The 22,426-nt window shown below is 39.3% G+C and overlaps 1 protein-coding gene across 1 annotated transcript; it reads right to left on the bottom strand.

Annotated features, from left to right (window-relative positions):
• Positions 1-524: 524 nt before the first annotated feature.
• ddb1 (damage-specific DNA binding protein 1) lies at positions 525-21,744 on the bottom strand. Its single transcript, XM_036584853.1, has 27 exons — positions 21,539-21,744; positions 20,281-20,429; positions 20,021-20,137; positions 19,675-19,896; positions 16,288-16,402; positions 16,087-16,184; positions 15,809-15,967; positions 14,875-14,958; positions 14,673-14,789; positions 13,894-13,996; positions 13,406-13,481; positions 13,176-13,283; positions 12,792-12,995; positions 12,143-12,306; positions 11,520-11,627; positions 10,128-10,335; positions 9,245-9,340; positions 8,754-8,865; positions 7,511-7,634; positions 7,128-7,292; positions 6,953-7,047; positions 4,575-4,745; positions 4,352-4,461; positions 3,125-3,294; positions 2,558-2,660; positions 2,275-2,398; positions 525-1,189 (listed from the first exon to the last, which is right to left on the bottom strand). Exons 1-27 carry the CDS (start codon positions 21,597-21,599, stop codon positions 1,106-1,108), a joined length of 3,447 nt encoding a protein of 1,148 aa, XP_036440746.1. The 5' UTR covers positions 21,600-21,744; the 3' UTR covers positions 525-1,105.
• Between the last annotated feature and the right edge of the window lie 682 nt (positions 21,745-22,426).

Raw genomic sequence — 22,426 nt, 5'->3', positions numbered from 1 at the left:
GAAAAACACAACCACAACTAACTGCCAGTCCCGGGAGGGGGGGAGGGGTATTTTACTAAGCAGGATTTTTCAGTTTCGCCAGATAACTTGAGCCTAAAGTCAAGCCTTAACCAGATTACTTATACCATTAATCAAGGATGGGACAATCCTTGATTAATGGTACAAGTAATCTGGTTAATCTGGTAAAATCCTGCTTTGTGAAACACTCAGGTGCTCACTACATTAAGCAATCGAGACAGACTCAGGACAGAAAAAAGTGAATATGGGAGTGTTTCCCAGTAGTTTAGTGTTAAGATCCTCTTAACTAACATAACTGGTAAACTCAGTTTGGGGAAGGGGGTGGTCTTCAACAGCAGCAACATCAGAAAAATGACATTTAAATTAGCACCAGATATATAGCGTAAGAGCACTCAAGCTGATAAGTAGTTCCAGTACCAAGTGCAGTTTCGGGGCCTTTGTGAAACAAGATACATCAAAAACGTATCTCTCAAAACTAAAATTTAAAAAGCACAGTCAGATCAGAACATGGTACTGAAGCAAGCTTTATTAAAAGAAAAGATTGAGGAAACGTTACATCACTAATAAAAGTCTATTTAACCCCTCTGCCCTTCTGCTCCTCATTCAGTGCTATCAGAACATCCTGGCCTTGCATTTCCTAGCAATGCAGTAATGGTACCAAAGCAGAACTCACTGTTAAGCCTTAACTCTTCTCACACACACACACACACACACGGAAAGAAAATGCACAAAATTCAATCAAAATTCAAATCACGCACATTCAGTCATACTGTCAGGCCCCAGTACAGAGTATATTCCTGGTAGGATTCTGTTCTGCAAATGTGTGAAAGCTTGTGTGTGGTGTGTGTGTGTAGTGAGTGAGTTTGTGTGTATTCCTAGGGCAGGAGGCCCTGGAGAGAGGAGAGGAAGATGGAGCTCAGACTTTAAGAGTGAAACACACAAAATACAGACAGACAGGCACGCATACACACACACATACATACACACACACACACACATACACATACACACACACACACACACACACTCGCCCACACCTGTTGGTTTATTTATATCTATGTACAGAGCGTTGTTTAGACCAACAGGGTTAGTGGATCCTGGTGAGCTCCTCCACTATTTTAATCACTTCATCCACCGTGGCCTCTCGCTTCATCCCACTGCCATCATCAATCTGAAACATACAGATACATTTAAGACAGGAGAGCAGAATCTGCAGCTACACTCAGACAGTCCAAGAGGACAGAGCAAAAGCAAAATTAAACAGATGAAAAAATCTGGTAGCCACACTTTACATAAACTGTATTTGCAGTAAGGGAGGGTAATATGATTCTATTATTACACTGAAAAACTGTCATATGCTTCTCACTATAATCACAACTAAAGAAAAGAAAAGAAAAAAGCCTTTCTGTAATAGGAGAATTCCGCTGAGTGTTAATAATTTCTGCATAATTAAGTGGTTAAAATTTAAACAAAACTTCCAGAGTGGTCTGACGTGAAAGGTACCTTTCTAGAGAAACTTACAAAGCCAGAATTGTTCACAATGTTGTTGACAACAACCAGACTCCCAATGCTTTTAATGAACTCTCAAAATTATTACACAAAATGGTTATGTACACTGTTTTCTAGTGCTCTATGTAACATTGTCTTAAATATTTTAATAATCTATAAGAATAAGGAAAGCTCAAAATGTTTTACTTTAATGATTAAAGGAAAAATTATTTAAAAACTACACAGTTAGTCTTATTACTATAATATTTATACTATTAACAAAATCTTACTTACTAAAAGGTAATGGAAAAACATCACTGCTAATGTTTTCATGTATCGAACTCTGCTGTATTTTTCTCTCACCAGGTGCAGTTTTAGTAAGTTACTTTCTGCTCCAGGGGGATGGCTTGCTGTTGTTCATTCTCAGAAATACATGCACTTGAGAGAATGCTAACTAGCAACCCAGAGCATCAGGAAAAAAAAAGCAAAAATGAAAATCACTGTACTCAGTTTTCCATAGCCTCTTTTTTTTTAATAAATGTAGCACTATTGTCGGTGTTTTTTGCTCCAACTAATTTCTTCCCAAACCTCAGAAAAACTATTACACCTCAGACAAAAATAGAAGAAAATTTGTTTTGTGTATCAAGGATGTCTTCAGGTTCTGAGATGTTTTATTTTTTGCCATTTTGCTCACCCTTAACCTGTACTGTCAGATATACCAACACAGACCTAACAAAGAAAACACAAACAAAAGAGGTGTAGTAATACCTGTAGTGTGCTAACCACTTCCTGCATTTTGGCACGTCCTAGGTCCAAAAAGCTCTCGATTAGGTCACCATCAATGAAACCTGTAGCTTGCTCTGTCTTCCTTTCTGTATTGAATGATCTCCAGGTGCTCAGAGTTAAAGATAAAAACAGTACATTCATCTACAAAATTACAAAAATAGAGAAAACTCATGCAGACGAACACAAAGCATTCAGAGAGGTCACAACCACAGACAGACAACCACGGACACAAACGCTGCCGTTCTTTTCTTTTACAGAAGGATATAAGCTGTGCTCGATCTTGCCCACACTCTTAATGACCTTGTTGAGTCTATTTTGCAAATCCATGAGTAAACTGTACCAGCCTTCTGACAGAGATGTCACTAATCCTGAAAAACACAAACCCACACAAACACACCAGTCAGATTTTTTTTTAAACGCTGAAGACATTATGTATGACACTGCGTAGACATTCTGTGCTGATAGCTAAATACTGACTTCAGCATTTAAATTAGAGAAGAATAAACCCTCCTGAACTCACAGCATAACATGCCTTGAAAAGCTTCTTCAATTATTTCTAATTCTTTGAAACAAGTGGAGAAATTGCGTGTAGTCATGTTTTTGCAAAGAGAGAAAAAAAAACCCTCAAAATTTTGTCATGTTGGTGATGATATGGAATGTAAATTGGATGTGCATGCAATTCATTATGTAACCGACTATGCAATTATGTAAATGACTATGTAATGTAAATGAAATGACAGCAAACAACAATAGCTCTAGGTGCTAGAAAAGATCATTATGGTCTATTCCTTACTAAAATCTAGAGCTCAGACAGCAAAGTGAGTTTCCTTACCGATCATTCCATTAACCGTGCCAAAGAGCACAGAACCTTGGGTAGGAGTGGAACTCTCGCCAAGGTTCTGCAGGACCAGAGAACCATGACAGAACACATTCACAAACTCGCCCAAGTGGAACACACCCACCTCCTGCAAATGCTGCCTCTCTTCATCAGTGGTGGCAGCGCTGACACAAAGAGAAAGAGAGGATGAGAATATGAGAAGATTCTGAATATACACGATTATGACCATCAGCCTGAAGGTTTCCAACCTTGTCAATGGGCACTTGTTACAGTCCAATGAGGGAAAGTAAATACACTGTCATGTGTGTCAAAGCTGACAAGGGCACATTCTCTGGTTTTTAGTCAAATAATGAAAAGGATCTAGTTACCTTCAACACACAAGTTCACCACAACTACTATAACCACCACACCACTTCTCTTACCTTCAGTCCTTATGGCGCTTGTTTGTTCTACGTACAAAATCAGAGAGTCCAACACCTCATGCTCAAAGTATTTCTAATTAGCATCTTTCATTAACTGTAATGTCATCTGATCTAACGAGATGAGGATTCCTCAGTTCTTTTCCTCCATATGAACAGTTTGTTTCTAAGTTTGGCAGGATTTATCTTTGTTAGATGAGACTGTGGCTTAGTTTTGAAAACCTCAGCAATGATGGCAACTTAACAACTCAATAACAGCAAGTAGGGGCCTTCTTTTTTATGCTTTTATTTTCTGGCAGAAATGAGACTTCAAATCTTGTGAAATAGCAAATTAGGAAGGTCTGACAGCCTGCAGGTCAAAGCCTATTGGGACTGTTAGAGAATTCCTGCTTTAGCTTTTGTGCAATGTGCATGCTCACTGTTCAAATTTTATGAAGCACTATTGCGCCTTATTGGTCAGGCATGCTTTTTGAGTTGTTTCTACATTCCTGTGTGGAAGAAGAGATTTTTGATAACTCTGTTGATGTGGACAACGACTCTTTTTGCAAACAGAAATAAGATTTATAAACGTATCTGGACATGTGTGGATGTCGGAAGATTTTTCTGGATCTACTAGTACTTAAACAGCTTTTGGCTCTTCATAAAAGCAGTGCTTCACATCAATGATACTGTGTCCTTGTTATAAAAATGCCTAATTCAAATTAACTCAAGCTGAGCCAAGTGTATAAGCACATGTCAAACTGTGCAGTAATATGTTTGTCAGCTGATAATTAATATGCGGTTAACGACATTCTTTCCCTACCTGTCTTTTTGACAGACAAAAAGGTTAAAAGCATTTTCTGCTCCAAGGAAGTTATCATCGTCCAAAATCTCCACAGCACTCATCCAGTTAGGATTGAAGTCTCGAGCAATCTGATTAAAAGAAATACTAAATTAAATCACACAAATAAAAGCTTAGGAGTCAAATAATACACTGAATTTTCTCTCTGCTGTTTTAAATATTTACCACCTTGCTAACAACTCACCTCTTCAAAGTTCCCTTCCATGGGTTTGTATGCCAGCAAAAGCACAGACCTCATTAGGTCTCCCACCAATATGAAGTCTCCCTTGGTCTTCAGATACAGAGCCATGATGTTGTTATAGTGATTACACTCAGTCCTCAGCTCTTTCTCCGCGGTCCACTCATAAAGGCGCACCTACACACCCACCCACCAAAGATGACACTATCAGGAACTAGGGATGCAAATCATGGCAACCGACCATTATTAGCCAGCAATTAATTTTTCACAGACAAACCTAAAAATCAAGCCATCAAAACATCAATTATATAACAGAAACTTACAGCTCTAAAAGCTGACTAGCTGGCCTCGTTCGAAACCACTGTAAAATATTTGATGTATGCACACAATAAGTGAATTCTGTATTAATGTGCAGAGATACTCCTTCCTTATATGGACCATGGAATGTAGTACTGATAAGTGGGGCCAAGCATAAGCATATACATGATGTAAACAGTCCAAATCCATATTAAACATACCCTAGATAAATACCCAGTTTTAGTGAAACCAAGGGGCTAACAACTATAATTCATGATAATACATCCAAATAAAAAGTTTACCAAAATGACTGAAGTATACAATGATGGGCTACTGAAAGCTCCATATTCTCTAAGTTATATTTGTAACAGTTTATTTACTTCAAAATAGGGCTGGGCGATAAAACGATAATGATAATTATCGCGATTTAACTTTTCCTCGATAGAGTGATAAAGGTTCGATAAATTTTCAATATAATACACCGTTCTCACACTTCCACCTTCTAGCGAAAGCCCTGGTGGCGTTTTCTACTGCAAGAAAGGCAACACAACTCTGCTGTCCCCAGGAGAGGGCACACTTCCGAGTTTTTCGACATGATTAGAGAGGGAGGGGCGACGAGTGAACTGAGTCTTTAGTAACGTCTGAAACGAGGGGTTATATATTCCCTGTTTGAGTGGAGCGACCGGCGATCTGTTTTCCTGTGACCAAGTGTGAGTGACGAGATCAGTGGTGTAACTATACTGTCCTAGAGTGAATTCACCTCTTTCCTAACATCCTAACAAGCTTTAGCAGCGTTAAATCACGTCTGTTCCTCTCAACTGAAGCGCTGTTACAGCGCTCAAAAAGTCATATTTTAGTATTAGTGCGTTCCCAAGCAACGAAAGTGAAAGAAAGAAGTGGGTTCATGCAGTTACAGCCCTGATTTAAACAAAAGTGAACTGAGGAAGCTGTGAGGCATTGGAGAGCGGGAGAGCGCTGTCTTTCCAGGCTAGCTGTTTTTAGCAGCTGGTTAACTTGAAGCAGCGCTCCGTCACTCACACAACACGGCGAATTGATGATACTGTACATCAAACAAGACACAAAAGCACCGCTTTCAGTTTAAACGTACCTAAAAGGACGACTCCGTTTGTCTGGTGTTAGAATAGAGAAACCCAGTCGTCTGCTAGCTGGTGTTTGAATACTGTGATGTGCTCTGACATGGATGTGGCAGGAGTGCCCGCAGTAAGGTGGTGTGATCCATCACTGATGTACCGAGTCAGCTAATGTTCGCTGTTCGTACTAAACTGACGTTGTTGAGAAACTAAACAGTTTAGCACTGTTGTTGGCCACTTGTTTAGCATTTGTAACGGGATAGCCGAGCACTCGTCACCAGACAGCTAAAAATAATCTGCGGCCATGCTTTTCCAGCTGATAAAAACAGCTGACCAGAAACTTTCTCCCACTGTCCCATGACAGATTTGTGAAATGTCCCACTGTTTGGTGAGTGTTTGTCATGTTCCGACCATAAAGGATATTTCAAAACAGCAATTAAACAGCCAGGAGCAAAAATCAGCCTTCAAACTTGAAGGAAATAATGATTTGACATTTATCGCGGTACGTATCGGTATCGAACGATATGAATTTTGTTTATCATGATAACATTTTTGGCCACAAAGCCCAGCTCTACTTCAACATCTCATGAAAGTCGTCATCGTCCACCACGTCCTTCTCTACAATTTTTCAAACCCATGTGTTTTCTTCTCACTGCCATGAACCAAACTTTCTCTTGGAGAACATGATGAAAACAGTTGTCTGTCTTATCGCTTGTGGCTTTTTGCTTTTAAGTGGTACATCATTGTAGTTGCGGCAGCATCCTTTTGAAAAGTGGTTCCCAAACTACTGCCTACTGCACCCTTATGTGTTCAATTCAAAAACATTCCTCAACTTGAATGATAAAACCACCTATTTTTTAAATTCAATGCTTTTTTAACCAATAGATGTCAGTTAAGGGTTAATCAGCTTATCATTTACATACCCATCGGGAGCACAGATCTTGTGTTGAATTGATCAAAACTACTTAAATGCACACAAAATAAAAGGTCACTCACAGTGCTGTTGATGCTAGCCAACAATTTGCCATTGAACTCCACCATGGAGTACACAGCTCCTTTAACCTCTTTTTCGGCTACTGTCTGCAGTTTACCTACAGGGATGAAAAAATATATATATTATATCGTGTGTACATTGCACACACAAAACCAACAAGCACGACAACACATTTACCGTCTGTGTAGTGGAAGACAATGATGCGGCCTTGCTTAGGCTCTGCCTCCTCAGGGTACACCATGGCAGTGCCAACAATGAAATAGACAGCAGGATCCTTGCCCAGCTTACAGGACACCAGGCTCAGAGCATACTCACTGGGCAGAAACTGATGGGCATGAAGCACTGGAGGGGGGAACCAAAGAAGAATTACTCATCAGCAATTCTTTCCACAAGCCTGTCCATATGAGCCTTCTCTCTCTCACAGAGAGAGAGAGAGAGAGAGAGAGAGAGAGAGAGAGAGAGAGAGAGAGAGAGAGTGAGCGGAACTGAGTAAGAGTGTGAGCACATGACAAAGTGAGTGACAGTAAGTGTGGGCAAGTGTTAGAACAGAAATAACACACCTTCAAAAGTGTGCTGATCGACCACGAGCAGGCTGTGCACCTCCACCTCTTCTCCAAAGGAGGTCTCATGGGGGGAGGTGCTGCTAGGGAAGAGCTTACTGGAGCTCACGCTGCTGGACAGAGCCTAAGGAGAGAAAAGAAGTGTCAACACAACCTTTTCATTTCAAAGTACCACTGTGCTAATGTTTTCACACAGTAGGGGTGTGAAAACGAAGGCGTTGATTCAAGTGCACGTTAGAATTGATTACAATGGATTATAACAACACTCAGTTGAATATTTAAATCACACAGCTGACGAGTCATGGAAAATATAATTTTTTGAAACATTATGACCACCTGTCACGACTTCAACCCTCCAAAGCATTGACTCTACACGATCACCGAAGGTGCCCTGTGGTATCTGGCATCAAACCGTTTTCTGTCCTGCATGTTGGAAGGTGGAGCCGCCACAGATCAGACATGTTGTTCTGTCACATCCCACAGATGCTCCATCTGACGGGAATCTGGAAAATTTGGAGGCCAGGGCAACACCTCAAACTCTTCATTGTGTCCCTAAAATCATTCCCAAACAATGCGTGCTGTGTGGCGGCGTACATTATTCTGCAGAAAAAGACCGCTGCCACACACCTCAATGGATGTATCTGGTCCACAACAATATCTAGTTAGGTGGCACATGACAAATCAACATCCGCATGAATATGCAGACCCATGTTTCCCAGCACCACATTATTCAGAGCATTGCACTCCCTCCACCGGCTTGCATTCTTCCATCTGCACATCCTGGTGCCATCGCCTATTTCAGGTACACAGCGTACATGTACCAGGCTATCCACTTAATGTAAAAGAAGACAGGACTCACTCAACTAGGCAACATTCTTTCACTGTTCCAAGATTCAGGCCTGACGCTCACAAGCCCACAGTAGACACTTTCAGTGGTGGACAGGGGTTAGTATGGGCAATCTGACCAGGCTGCAGCCAAGCAGCCCCACATGCAGGAGAATGCCATGCACTTTGGCCATAATTTCTATGACTTCTGCTGTTTCGGACCAGATGGGATAGCCTTCATTGCAATTACACAACGGAAACAGCAAAAGCAACGTCTGAATCACTGGATCATTTTCTAAAAAGAATCAGTCAGAGATTTTCTCCACTACCACAGTCACTTTAGATCTGAAGAGAGAGCAGATGGCATATTAGGCTCTACTGACCAGGTGTCTGCAATAAAAGAGAAGAGCAGCTGTACCTGAGTGCTAGCACTGGCACGCACAGGAGCTGTGGTTCCATTAGCATCCTGCATTTCGACTCTGCTGGACAGCACCCCAAAGCACTGAGACACCTCCTGATAGCAGATCCTCCTGAGAGGAAAAAGACAAAGTATGTGAATGTTTCAACATAAGGGTGTAATCAATCAAGCGCAACTCTCATAGTGGGGTCAGAGCAAGGCAAAGTTTACTTTCAAAGCAAATCCGCTGCAGCTGTTTACTTTCACCTCTTATCGTCTCTTCAAAAATGAAGCTTAAAGCTCCAGTGAGGAATTGCTGCAAACTGCTGGCCTGTTTTATGTACGACAACAGATATTTTTGAAAAGTGCACATAAGTGGTGACATTAACCATTCTCTGAATTGGCAAATTCAGAGTGACTCCCAGTGATTATGTGGCACTGTTTGCAGCTTTTCCTGATGGGAGCTTAAAAAAGAATGCATTTATTTAAAAGTATTGTTACTGCAGACTCACTTAGGTGATTCATAAAGAGGGACAGTCCGAATGTGGAGTTTTTGGATCTCATCGATAGTGCCAATGGTCAAAGTGCTGTTATTGGCCAAAGCCAAGCTGTAATGGAAGGAGAAAAAAAAGCATAATAAATAACCTAGAACAAATCTACTCTGAAAAACTGCAGTAGCCATGAATGAATGAATGCATAAGCATATACATGATGTAAACAGTCCAAAACCATATTAAACATGTCAGTTGTAGTAGCCATGAATGAATGAATGAAATTAATGAATGAAAGGAAATGTGTCAGATTTAAAGAATTAGAATATGAAATTTATAGCCAAGTCAACATCAGTGCATAAAATCAAATCGATTTATTCCTGTTGTTTTACATTATTTATTATTCTGAGTTGTACTCTCAAGGTAGAAAAAAATAATACCGCCTTGATATTTGCCACAGAGAATACAGAGTATTACAGTAATACAGTAAATGCTTCTTGAAGTGCCTCCATACTTACATGAAAAAAAAAAATAAAGAAAAAAATGCTTTTCCTCAGGATATGATGGAATATTTACGGACGTCAATCTGCACGGGACTAATATAACCTGGGATTATTGCTACAGCTCATTTTAAACCCTTTTCGAGATGGGTTAGTACTGTAATTTGACTGATTGCTGAGGAGATCTACGATTTTCATCCTATATGAATCTGCCATGTCCATAGTTTTTATAAGTATACTAGTAATAACTCGATAGCAAATTACCATTTTATGATCTGCCAAACCAGGAGCTCTCTTGGTAACAGTAGCCCTGTTTGAATGAACATCACCAACGTAATAAAACTGGATAATAGAAAATGATGCTACCCTTTTTTTCCCCCACCTTATCACTCTCAGACACATACCTGTCAGGGTATCCCTCAGAGTTGAGTGGACACATGTAGTTGACCTCTTTGAGGTTGACGTTGGAGAAGACGAGTTTGTGGTTACTGGAGTAGATGACAGTGGGTCTATCTGAGCAAGCAAACACGTTGGAGGTGGACAGAGAGCGAAAGGTCCGCAGCACTGTGGGCTGAGTGCCCAGCGTCACCTTCTTCCGCTCACTCAGAACACCTGCACAAAATACATAAACACTCAGCAAGCCAAAAGGGTTTTGCTTACACAAGCAGAGCTTCTTGAGAAGAAAAGGAAGAAAAGGAAAAAAAACACAAACAAACCACATGCACATCTTCCAGATTCAGCGATGTTGTGTAAATATCATGTTTGTATTATATTGAAAACCATCTGCTCAAAGGCAGCTGACAACACGATGTTTTCACACTTACAAATATTGATCTAGGCTTTCATTTCTAAAACACTGAAATGCTATGCTATACTTAGAACCATGGTTGATAATAATGGATTATTTTCTTGTCCTGCAACCCAAGAAAAAACATCTATTAATAATAGTGCACCACTTTGCATTAAACCACTCAAGGACCTTGTATACAACTGAATTAAGCTGAAATAAAAAAAAGGTGTAATTCCCTTTTAATAGTTTCTTTTATATTGCACTGAGACTAGCATATTCCATATAATAATGGCATGACATCAGTACTGCCAGTATTATACATAACGTAATATATATTGTCTCTATTAATGCAATAAATCAGTTTATCAAGACACACAATCATAGCAACCTGATATTAAATGTCAATACAATTTGAATCAAAATAGCTTTTTGCTGCCACTGCATATAAATGTCAATAACTGAACTACTCAGAAAATTAAGAAAAGTCAGAGAACATCCCTTTCTAAACACTATATAAAACAATGAACATGTTAAAGAACTCAACATAACTGCAGTTCCTCAAGCTGTTGCCAGTGGCTCAATTTTAAATATACATGCTGTGGATGTTCTCCATGGAATCAACTGCACACAAATATAAGTCAGATTGACTAACTACAGGGCAGATTCTCTCATTTTGATTCTCAATACATTACATGCCCAAAAAGCACTATTTTCCCCTCCTCACATTAATTTTTGTGGTTTCAAATTATTGGTCTCAAATGAATTTCTGAACTCGGCACAACCATTTATCATCTCCTGAAATAATATGCCTGCAATGCAGCAACCAAACCTTGCACAACTGTTTACTGCTCTTCTGTGAATTATGTTTTACTGCAACACACAAAAATTGTCAACAAGATGAAGTGAAAACGGATTAAAGTCAGAGCCAAATGTACTCCTTAATTTCATGCCATGCTAGAGCTTTATGTAATGTGTAGCTGAGGAGTGAACTGCACATTTCTCATACCTGTCTGTAAGTCAAGTCCAAAGTAGAAGAGAGCACCATCTCCCAGAGCACACAGCAAATAATGGCTGCCTTCAAAAGTGGTCATGAGGATGGAACGTGGGATAATCTCTGATGGAGAAAGTGAAAGAGATGACTGATTAACCCTCACTCTGCAGTTAACATTTAAATAACTAAATACCTCAAGACTTGTGGGAGGCAATTTCATGTTACAAAGCTACACAATATATCCAATATCTGCTTGATGTGACTGAATATAAATTAGCATTCTTTCCATTTCTACACAGAAAATCACCAGCTATACTTTTGCTGTTAGCTTAGGAGGTCTTGCAGTGTACAAGTATATGACCGCAATTCATAAATAAACTGTGCAGCTCAGCTAAAAAGCTTCGAAAGACAAAAGGTTTAAAAATAACAGACTGTTTGCTTCCTAAGCAAATGTACTACCCACATCATTAATTAAGCTAAGCAATTTTACCATTATAAGCACACAATAGGGCAAGTACGGTGTAATGAATTTCTTCTGAACAATAAGAGAGTGTGTAATGGTAAATTGTGTTCATTATCCTTTCAGCCTTGCACTCTTTCAACCCTTTTGTTCTTGTGTACTGTTCCTCTCCTCTTACCTCCTCCCAGCATCTCCTTATGCAGAGGACTGAAGCAGGGCAGTCTGAGAACTCGAGCTGAGATATCAGTCCACAAGCCTACAGCACACAGGCTGGACTCTCCACCATTCTCACCCAGCGGAGTGATGTCCAGACAAGCCACCTCATGCTCCATCTCTGTGGAACTGTATACAGACAAAAACAGAGAACAGATGATTTACTGGAGCTGAAAGAGACACTATAAGGAACAACTAAACTGTAGCTCGATTAGCATGATATATTTTTGTACAAAGGATCCAGTATACAAATACCTTCTTTTCGTTAATGACAAAAAAACGTTTGACCTGTCACTACAATTACATAAATGATCAGGCAAGCTACCAATTATTTGGATGATTAACGACTGACAACAATAAACCATGCACAGCCTTACAGAGCGCAAAATAACTTGAAAAAGATGAACTAGGAAACAATTAAAAACACTTCACGACACATAAAATACTATGTGGTAAAAACAGATTTCTAAAAGAAACCATTAGATAATTGTTGTAATGCAAACTGACAATCACCAATTCATCCATTAGGTCAGTTATCAATGTTTTTTTTATTGTAAAGTTTAGTGAGTGACACTCATGTCCAAATCAAATTACCTCTTTGTATTTGTGCATACCTGATCTGTTTGAGCTCTCCACTGAGAATCTGCAGGTAGTAGAGCACTCTGCCCACAGCAAGCACCACCTGGGTTGAGTTACAGGCAGCGACACTGATGTTCCTACCCTGAGGCTCCTTCCATTCGCTGACCAGAGCCTTACTGTCCTGAGTTACTAGTCGCACTGACCCTGAAGTGATCTGCACATGAACAAAAACATAAACCCTTTAATTATGACCACTCAAATAATTCACAGCAAAGATCATAGCAAAGATTCAGAGAATAGTCTATTTTCAAATAACAGGGTTTTCATATTATTTTGTACAAAAATTAATTTCACACTACGATGCCTAACTGCACTTGTAAACCAGTGTGCAACTGTATGTAAAATAAGAGCTAAAGTACCTGAATAGTTGCTGGTGAGCTACATTACCACAGAAGAAGGTCTGTTGATTATCCACAAACCCTGGAAGTTCAGTCTCCTCCACTTCCTCCCCACTCAACATCAGCACCCTAAGCAGCACCAAAGCCAAACCCAAAACCATTACACACTACACAAATTCACAAATCCTTAATAAAAACATGGCTTACACAACATGGATCTAGGCACTGTCAGATCTCAGCAATAGTCTAACCTGGTCTGGCCAACGAAAGAAAGCACCAGCATGTCGTCAGTCTCTCTGCCTGCCTCAGAGCGAAGAGGCCATAGTCCTAAAGACGCAAAAAAAAGAGAATGAGTCAGAGAAGGAGTTTGAATGCCAGTTAAACTGTTAAATAATTGAAGCCTGAACACTAAACTGTCAGTTCCCCATGTTTAAAGCCTGTACACTTTCAAATATGCCAGTTTGTTCATTTTCTTCAACTGCTGCCTTCAAAAGGAAAGAAACAAATATCTGTGAAATGCCAAAGAATTGTAGCCTCTGCCAGAGAAGAGGAGGTAAAATTAAATCATCCAAATATGATGGATCAAAACATGCACTGAATGTATCACTTGAGGATCTCAAATGAATTATTTAAGCTTAAAAGATCTACAAATGTATTAAATAACTTAAGAAAAAATGTTGTATGTATAAACATCCAAGCTTTTACAATGTGGACAATGCTGTGACGCATTTTAACTAACCTTTGATGCCTGGCAGGTCAATACTGGCATGCTCATGGATTCCTATTCCATTACGAATGATCCTTAAAGAGCCCTCCTTAAAGGCACCCGAGCAAGTCACCAGCTACAGGAGTCAATTCCAAAAAGCAGTGCATTCAAGAAGTACAATGTACACAGGGAGTTTCCGTTTAGCTTTGTTAATTATCATTAGTGGCTGCCAAAGCAGATGAAGACACTGCCGATTACATGACTCATGTAGAACTGGCTTTTAAAACACAGAGATAATTTAATGATACTAGAGCAACTCCCTGTGCCATCAGTCAATGGCTGAAATGTCATGATTTAAATGAAATTAAAAAGAGTAGTGTCCTATCCAAACAAACAAACAAAAAAAAGTAGGTAAATACAAGAATACAGAATGAGACGCTGATTTTTGGCCATAATGCTCAGCTGCATGACCTCTACAGTCAGGACGACACATTCATCAATGGAAATAAAAGTACCGCAAAAAACAAAGCACCCTATTGAAAATCAAGGACACCCAGCATCACTGTGAGACACACAGCTTTAGTGAAGCAAATATTTACATATTACATTTTCATTTTTAAAATCTTAATTTTTAAGAACGTTTAATGGCAAGGTACACTTTAAAACTTGCTGTATTGATGCTCTAAATAAATCTGGGAAGTTCTGTAATTTTAAACATAATTTCTTGAAATGACCTGTATTTTAATACAATCCAATAATGGCATCATATAACTGTTATGTTTCCTAAATCTACATCGCAACTGCTGCCTCACCTGGCCTTGACCTTGTCTCTCCAGATCCACCACACACATGTCCACTATGGGGCCAAGGTTAGTGAAAGTCTCCATAACTGCTACATATGAGCCCTGGTCATTACTGTCCACATTCAGCTACAGAGAGAAAGAAAGACACTCTTATTACTCAGATTTACAGATATGGCAGAATGAGGACACAGAACTATAAACAGTGACTGACCTTGACCAGTTGAGAATCTCCAAGCCGAGAACCAACAAACACCACTCCATTATCCAGGTATGTGAGACACTCAGCAATGGAGGTCTGGGGGAACAAGCATTTATAACTTAACACACAGATCTGTAAAAATGTTATACTTCAATATGACACAGGCAGGGGTGGACCGATATAAAATTTGCACTGGCCACTCAGGCCACCAAAGAAATTAATCTTAGGAGCAAAAAGAAGAATTTGTGGCCAGTATTACAGAAGCATATTATATTTAAATTATGTTCCGTTGCATTGTTTTTATTTGCATTTTGCACAGCAACCTAACTGAAATTTCTAAGAATATACACATCTACATGTGAATGTTTAGCAGTATTAAGTTTTTCCACAAGTGGGAGCAAGTAAGCTGCTTTTGTATGCATCGTTTAAAGAACAGCCACAGCAGCTAAACCTCACAAACGCACATGCCTGTTAACTCTCAAAAGCAGAGGTGGTTTAATACCAAAATGTCAACTTAATATTATTTGACTTTTTACAGATGTTTTTATTAAAATCAGTTGCTGAATAAAAGTTAAAGCCATCATAGAAAGCAGGTCTACGCTGCAGGTGTGTGTTTAGCAAGAAATATTGTACTAATTATTTTGTGATATTGTCCCTTGAAAAGTTTTGTGATGAATGGTGGATATTTGTAAGTGTGTGAAAATTATACATATCCAAGGCTTAGTTAAAAAGGGTAGGAGGTGGGGACTAAATTTTTAGTGGCCAAAATGTGAAATGTTATGGCTAGAGGCAACAAATTGTACCTGCAAAACTCTAGAGTAGCAAAAGGTACGTAATTTTGGTCCATTTTTATTGATCCATTAATCATGAAATTTTTACCCAATGTAACAGACAGCTATAGCTTGCAAAAATAAATGTAAAAAATAAATAAACAATTAAAACACACCTCTCCCAGTAGTTCCACTCGCAGGTCTTTGAGCACCATGGATCCATCTATTAGCTCCTCCTTCTCCAGCAGCAGCATGAACAGTCTTCCGTCCATGTCACCCAGCAGATAGCGAGAACCATTTGGGTCCACACGGTTATGACAGACAATCGTACTTTGCTTAAGAAACAAGAGAAAAAAAACATATTGAATATATATTGAGGAGACATACATACTGTAAAATAATCCACAAGATAAGTGTAATTTCAGTTGAAACTGTAAAAGGCTTGTGAAATTACCTTAATTGTTGGAGGTGCGATTGCCAGGTATTTGTCTCCATTGTGATAAGTAATGGACTCCTGACCAATAATTATGGCACCGCCAAATGGCTCAGGAACTGAAACACACAGACAAATTTCAGCATTGTTATTAAATTTTACCACTACTCAACTATTTTTCAATTTTTTTGTATTTGAAGCTTCTTTTCCTGCTCAGTTCACCTGGGATGACCATTGAGGCTTCAGCTTCCACATTCTCTTGTTTCCAAGGGCCCTTATTGAACTCCTTCTCCTTTAGAGAGACCTCATATGTCTTTACATGCCGGCCCTGAGGGTCCTAATTAAGAAACACAAACAGTGACAGCTAAAATTACCAAATGTCAAAAGACAAAATCACAACAATCTCAGCTGTAGACCTTCATGACAGGAAGGACAAGAAAGTATCAAACTTGGAGAGAAGCTGTATGTAGTGTCACTATTCTGGAGTTACAGGGAAAGTTAGGGGATGCCCTTTTTCATGTGAGGAGTGGAAGAAAAAAAAAGGACATGCTTCTTAAAGGACAGCTTAACATACATGATTAACAAGTATGTAAACATGAGACACTGATTTGAGAGCAAGTGAAACACGGATGTTCAGTAAACATGTTGAAAGTAGAAATGTGTAAAAACAACTTTTTCCACATTTGGATTGTGGTTAACTTTGTATCAAAAACTACCTTTGCCTGCAAGTTGGTTGAGTAACTAAAGAGAAGACACTCGCGATACTGATGGTCAGCAGTGGAATGCGCTTTTTTGTGGCCGCTCAGCATGACTAAACAAAGTAGAGATACCCAAGGTAAAATATTACTCCAGTAAAAGTAGAAGTCCTCCCTTTAGACCTCTTGAGTAAAAGTACAAAAGTATTTGCCTTCAAAATGTACTTAAGTATCAAAAGTGAAAGTACTAAAAGATTAATTGTGGCTCTAATGTCCTATTATCATTTTTGTAACAAGACTCTTGCTTTATCAACTCATTTTAGGTAAAATACTCCAGTGTCACTCTTGTAACACCAATATTTTAATAGAATGTCATTAATTAGTCTGACGCTGATGCTGAAGCACAAAATACTGAAGGCAAACAATTTCCATTAGGTAGAACCAAGTGGCTATGAAATAACTTTTTGCGAGCAAGCAAAGTTTCGGTTTAAGATTTATTTGCAACTTAGTTACAAGTTTAATAAAAACTTGCTTTAAACACAGGTTCAAAAATGAGTTTTCCTTTACTATATTGCATCTGTAGGTCTCTGTTCATAAACAAACTAGCAAAAACAAATTTACTATAAAAAGTGTTTGTATAAATTCAGATAAAAAGAAACATGCCAGTCACAACTGCATGTGTGTACATATTCCATATTGTGGTCTATTTACACAAAGTTAGGTTAGAGTCAGGAGTTTCTTCCATCATTTAGGTAGGAACAGACACTCCCAAACTTTTACGCTGTTGCACTGACTTTGAACCGTATGCTTACACTGGGTATGTATGTCCAAAAGGTCAAAACAAGCTCAAAACAAAAGTGTGTGCTGTAACCTGATTGGTGTGCTTGCTTCGCCCTTCTTTCGTTTTGATGTTACGTTTTTATGCACATATAAGCCAAAAGGAAAAACAGATTTCGCATAATGTAGTGGAGTGAAAAGTAAGATTTGACTTTGAAATGTAGCGGAGTAGAAGTAAAAAGTCACTCAACGGGGGCTCCCGAGTGGCGCAACCGTCCAAGCGTTGGCCCTATCATCAGGAGATCGCGAGTTCGATCCCTGGTGATGCTACAGCCGTCCGTAGCCGGAAGTCCAAGAGAGCGCTCTCTCTGGGTGGGTAGGATGGCCCCTCCCTCTCCCCCCATCACCCAACGCGATGCTAGTCAGCGCAGGCGTCTGTTAGCTCTGGAGGTTGGCGCTTTCCACCGAGCGCTTTCAGCTGTCCAATGACGTTGCATGAGCGGCAGTTCGAAAAGAAGCGGTGGTTGGCTTCACAGGTCTCGGAGGAAGCCTGTGTTAGCCTTCACCCTCCTAGCGTTGATAGTATCGTGGGATTGGGGGAGTCCTAACTAGCGGGTGGAATTGGCGACGACTAAATTGGGGAGAAAATTGGGGTTAAAAATCCAAAAAAACAAAAAAAACAAACAAAAAAAAAAGTCACTCAAAATGGGAATACTTCTGTAAAGTACAGATACACGAAAAAACTACTTAAGTACAGTAACGAATTACATTTACTTCATTACTGTCCACCACTGATTTTCAGCATTGCTCCATACAGAACAATGAAAAGAAGTGCGCTTGAGAAAGTTTCAAAAGGCATCATCTGGGTGATATGACAAAACTGTACCATCACAATGCTTGAAAATGTTTTCATGCTACACGATAAGCATCATAATATTTAAATAAAAAACATGAATGCTACATTTAAAAATTCTAGCAAAGTGAGTTCAATGATTTTTATTTATATGTTAAAGTCACCAGAGACAACATAAATGAGGAGACAGATCACTGGTTGAAATATGAATGGGAATGCTGGTAACACTCAACAAGGGGTCTGTTAACAAACAAAGTCCCACCCTTCAATAAAATGACAATCAGTTTGCTGTTTAAGCTGCAAGCAGGAAAATCTCCCCTTGTTGTAGACATGCACATGTGTAGTAGCCAACATAAGATGAAAAAAAATCCTGTTTTATGTGCATTATTTGAGCCAAACGGTACAAACTATTTATGCTGTTTCTGTCAGACTTCAGCGACTTCAAATATGTTTTTGAAACGGTAATATGGCTTTTAGTATCAGTTTTATAGGTCTCTCTCCACTCCAGGAGACAGCAGTTTGGTCTTAGAATTGTTCTTTGCAATAATGTGTCTTAACATCTTAATGCGGACAGACTTCCCTTTGACGTCACACACAGTCTTAAAAAGAAGGTCTGACTCGATGTTTAGATCTCAAATGCAAGATTAATATTACATGAAGGTATGACGATAACAGTAGGTAATTCAACTTACAACCTCATTCAACGAGTTTTGACTGAGTTCTCTTTGAATACTCTTTCAACACGCTGGCAGTGCTCAGATTCAAGTGCAATTACACATTTCCACTAGAAAGGTCCCCAAATCTCCAAAATTTACAAAGTGTAGTTTTAGGTCCTAACAATGTTCACAACAGGCTCAGAAAGAGATTTTGTGAATAACTTTTCATGATAATAATAAAACATCATTATCATAGTGTCATACTTGCCTCCACTCTAAATACTCTTTTACTTAAGTAAAGGGGGGTCTAAATATATTTTTTGCAGGCAAGTAATATAGCACAAACATGCAGATTCACTGCAGTAAATGCAATTGTAAATGCAGAGAGATGCAAAAGTATTTTATTTACCTGTCGGTATAGCATAGTGAGAAATACTGCTGTAACAAATAAACTAAGTCTGGATAAGAAGGTCTGCCAAATATGTACATTTACTAAGTGCTGATAAGACACAATATGCAAAGAAAAACTCAGAAGCAAAAGAACTTCTATATATAAACCTGCCAGGAATGACAGCAGCTCCATTCAGGAGGCGAGACAATGATTTTATATTTCATCAACTCAATGTACCTGGTATATGAAACAGACGGTGGGGGCCTGGCAGCCATAAAGGAAGTGCACATCTATAACCTGCAGCTCTTCTAGTCGAATGTTAAAGGCCTTAAGTTCACGGTTGTCACGATCCAGTGGTATGACTTTAAAGAGACCATCGTAGAGTCGCAAGCCAATCATACGACACTCAGGGTCCACAATGCCAATGATGCCTGTCTCTGAGGGACGCCCAATCCGATCCTGTAAATAAAATGGAGGCGACAACACATTGAAATATGAGTTATGAACATTATTTGCAACACAGTATGAACACTGTCAGCAGCAAAATCAAGTCTGAACACTGAGCCCATGTTTGGGTTCATACCTGGACATTTCCATGAGCACGAGTGATGATGTCAATGCTGTCTCCATTCTGCTTGTACTCCAGGATGCATGCATTGTATTTGGCAGTCAAAATGAACAGAAGGTCCTTACTCTCTCCCTACAAAGAAACAAATTAATTTATAATATCTACAAAATACATATCATCAATTCTATATCCATTCGCATAGCCTAAATGAAAATGTAGCAGCTTGTGCAATCTCATCTCTCAAAAGACAGATGCACAGGAAAAATCTAACTTACTTTAGGCCTGAAGAGCTCCATGACAGCAATCTTCCCGTACATGCCGACCTCTTTGACAGGCCGCAATCCCTCAGCGGTGACCACATAGATCTCCAGCCGTGTGTTCTTCGCTATGAGCAGGTTCAGATCCTCTGCAGAGGTGAAGTGCCCTGTAGGTACAGGAGTGACAATATATATATATTTTACTATTTAGACATTGCAATCATTTTTAATGATTCATGATGATTTAATGATTCAATAAATCATAATTGTAATATTTTTATTAAGTATGAAACTGGAAATGGACTCTCCCAGTCGTGTTCTCATAATTGTGAGTAATCCTTTTTTTCTGTAAAGCTGCTTTGTGACAACAACTATTGTAAAGTGCTATATAAATAAACTTTGATTTGAGTCCTGAGTGTCATGACCAACAGCCGCTGTAAAAAAAAAAAGCTTTCCAAGAAGGTGTAAGGACAGACCTAGAGTTACATAAAGCCACGGCAGAATAAATTTTATGGAATAAATTAATTGTCAGCCTTTAGGACAGACAACATTTAACTACATCAGGCGAACATAACTTACTCTTAGAAAGATACAGCAGACTGCATTCTGATTTTTGCAAACTCAGAGCCCGCAGTGACAGTTAGCCTGCCAGACATGCACAGCTAACAAGTTCAAGCCATCTTTAAGCAACATGCCAGGTTTAGTTAGACAGTCATGCAAATCAAAATATGACCCACTGGTATAAACCAGATTACAGCTAGGTTACACATTCAGACAGCTCAGGGTGCTTTTAGCTAACCTAAATGTCTCATATGTCACGTTAATGTCATCGGGGTGTTCACATTTCAAGCGAGAAAAAATTAAAACAAACCAGATGGACAGTTCTGAAGACGTCGAAAACAAACGCTGGACCAAAGACACTCGTTCAAACTGAGTAATAAGTTACTCATAAATTTTAAATCACAAAAATGGTGCGAAATCAACAAACCTTGTTTGTCGCTAACTCGAGCGTGTATAGCTAGCTCAGATGTTATTAGCAAGCCAGCTAACTAGCTAACGTTAGCGGTAAAGCTAAAGTAACTAACTGCAGCATATCTGAGCGTTTGTAACGCCGTGCATGCTGCATTAGGTTACAAAAGCACTCAGTGTGGAAAAGTACAGTGAAGGGGTTTAAGTATTTGCAGTAACAGTTAAAGTGCGAACCACAGCAGGCCCGGTTCTGAGCCTAAAGGCGGGAAGCGCAGTCAGTCACACGCAGCCGGAGCCCCGCACTCACCGGTGATACAGGCGTTCACCGCCGTGGGCTTCTGCGCTGTGACCACGTAGTTGTACGACATGGCGTTCAAGATCAATATACGAACACCTTTAAAAATAATAATAATAAACAGCAGATTTTGTTAGCTTAGCTGCTATGGACGACCATGGATGCACGGAAGAGCCCAGCAGTGAGAAAAACAATCCAGCAGCAGATTAGCACCACTGCGCCGCCTAGAGCCCGGGAGGCTTTATGACAGGGTCCGAGGAACACGAGGTAGAACGGAAGTAAGTTACTAAGTAAGAAAGTAAGAAAAACGGAGCCCTACGGAGCCCCGCTGGTGACATCCTGTATAAATAAAAAATAATGCGTGACCACGACTCAATAAGGCGTGGGAATGAGATGATTAAATCGTGGCCACGACTTAGTAAAGCGTGGTAACGAGATCATGGCTTACTAAGTCGTGGCCACGCATTATTTTTATTTATACAGGATGTCACCAGCGGGGCTCCGTAGCGGGGCTCCGTACAATACCGATTCTCAATTTGAACAATACTTTTTCAGTACTTTTTTTTTGAAAAAATCACACGAAAATGCATTTAGAGACTTTATCAAGGTTTCAAAAAAGTATCGATCAGGTATTTTCTACACCAGTATTAATACAGATAATTTGACTTCAATACTGATTCTTGAATGATACTTTTTCAATACCTTCTTTAAAAAGTGCCGCTAAGAAGTATTTGGATAGGCTCATTTTAAAATTCCATATCCCACATATCATAATAACTTTTTTCCTCTTAAAATTTATGTATAATGTTTGTGTGAGTCTAGGCACCAAAACCAGCCGTCATTAATTTTTACACAATTTTCCAACCTCTCTTTATCCCTTAGAATTAAACAGGCTTTTAA

The sequence above is a fragment of the Colossoma macropomum genome, unplaced genomic scaffold (assembly GCF_904425465.1).
Source record: "Colossoma macropomum unplaced genomic scaffold, Colossoma_macropomum, whole genome shotgun sequence".
Classification (NCBI taxonomy): Eukaryota; Metazoa; Chordata; class Actinopteri; order Characiformes; family Serrasalmidae; genus Colossoma; species Colossoma macropomum.
This window is presented reverse-complemented; position numbering and strand designations above follow the sequence as displayed.

Bases quoted from the DNA above. Each gene is read 5' to 3' on its own strand.
- ddb1 (XM_036584853.1), bottom strand. From the start codon at position 21,599: ATGTCGTACAACTACGTGGTCACAGCGCAGAAGCCCACGGCGGTGAAC. The intron at 9,341-10,127 runs GTATGTGTCTGA...CTTCCATTACAG, and splicing joins TCTGAGGGATACCCTGACAG to CTTGGCTTTGGCCAATAACA. The intron at 7,635-8,753 runs GTACAGCTGCTC...TTCTCTCCTTAG, and splicing joins GTGCCAGTGCTAGCACTCAG to GCTCTGTCCAGCAGCGTGAG.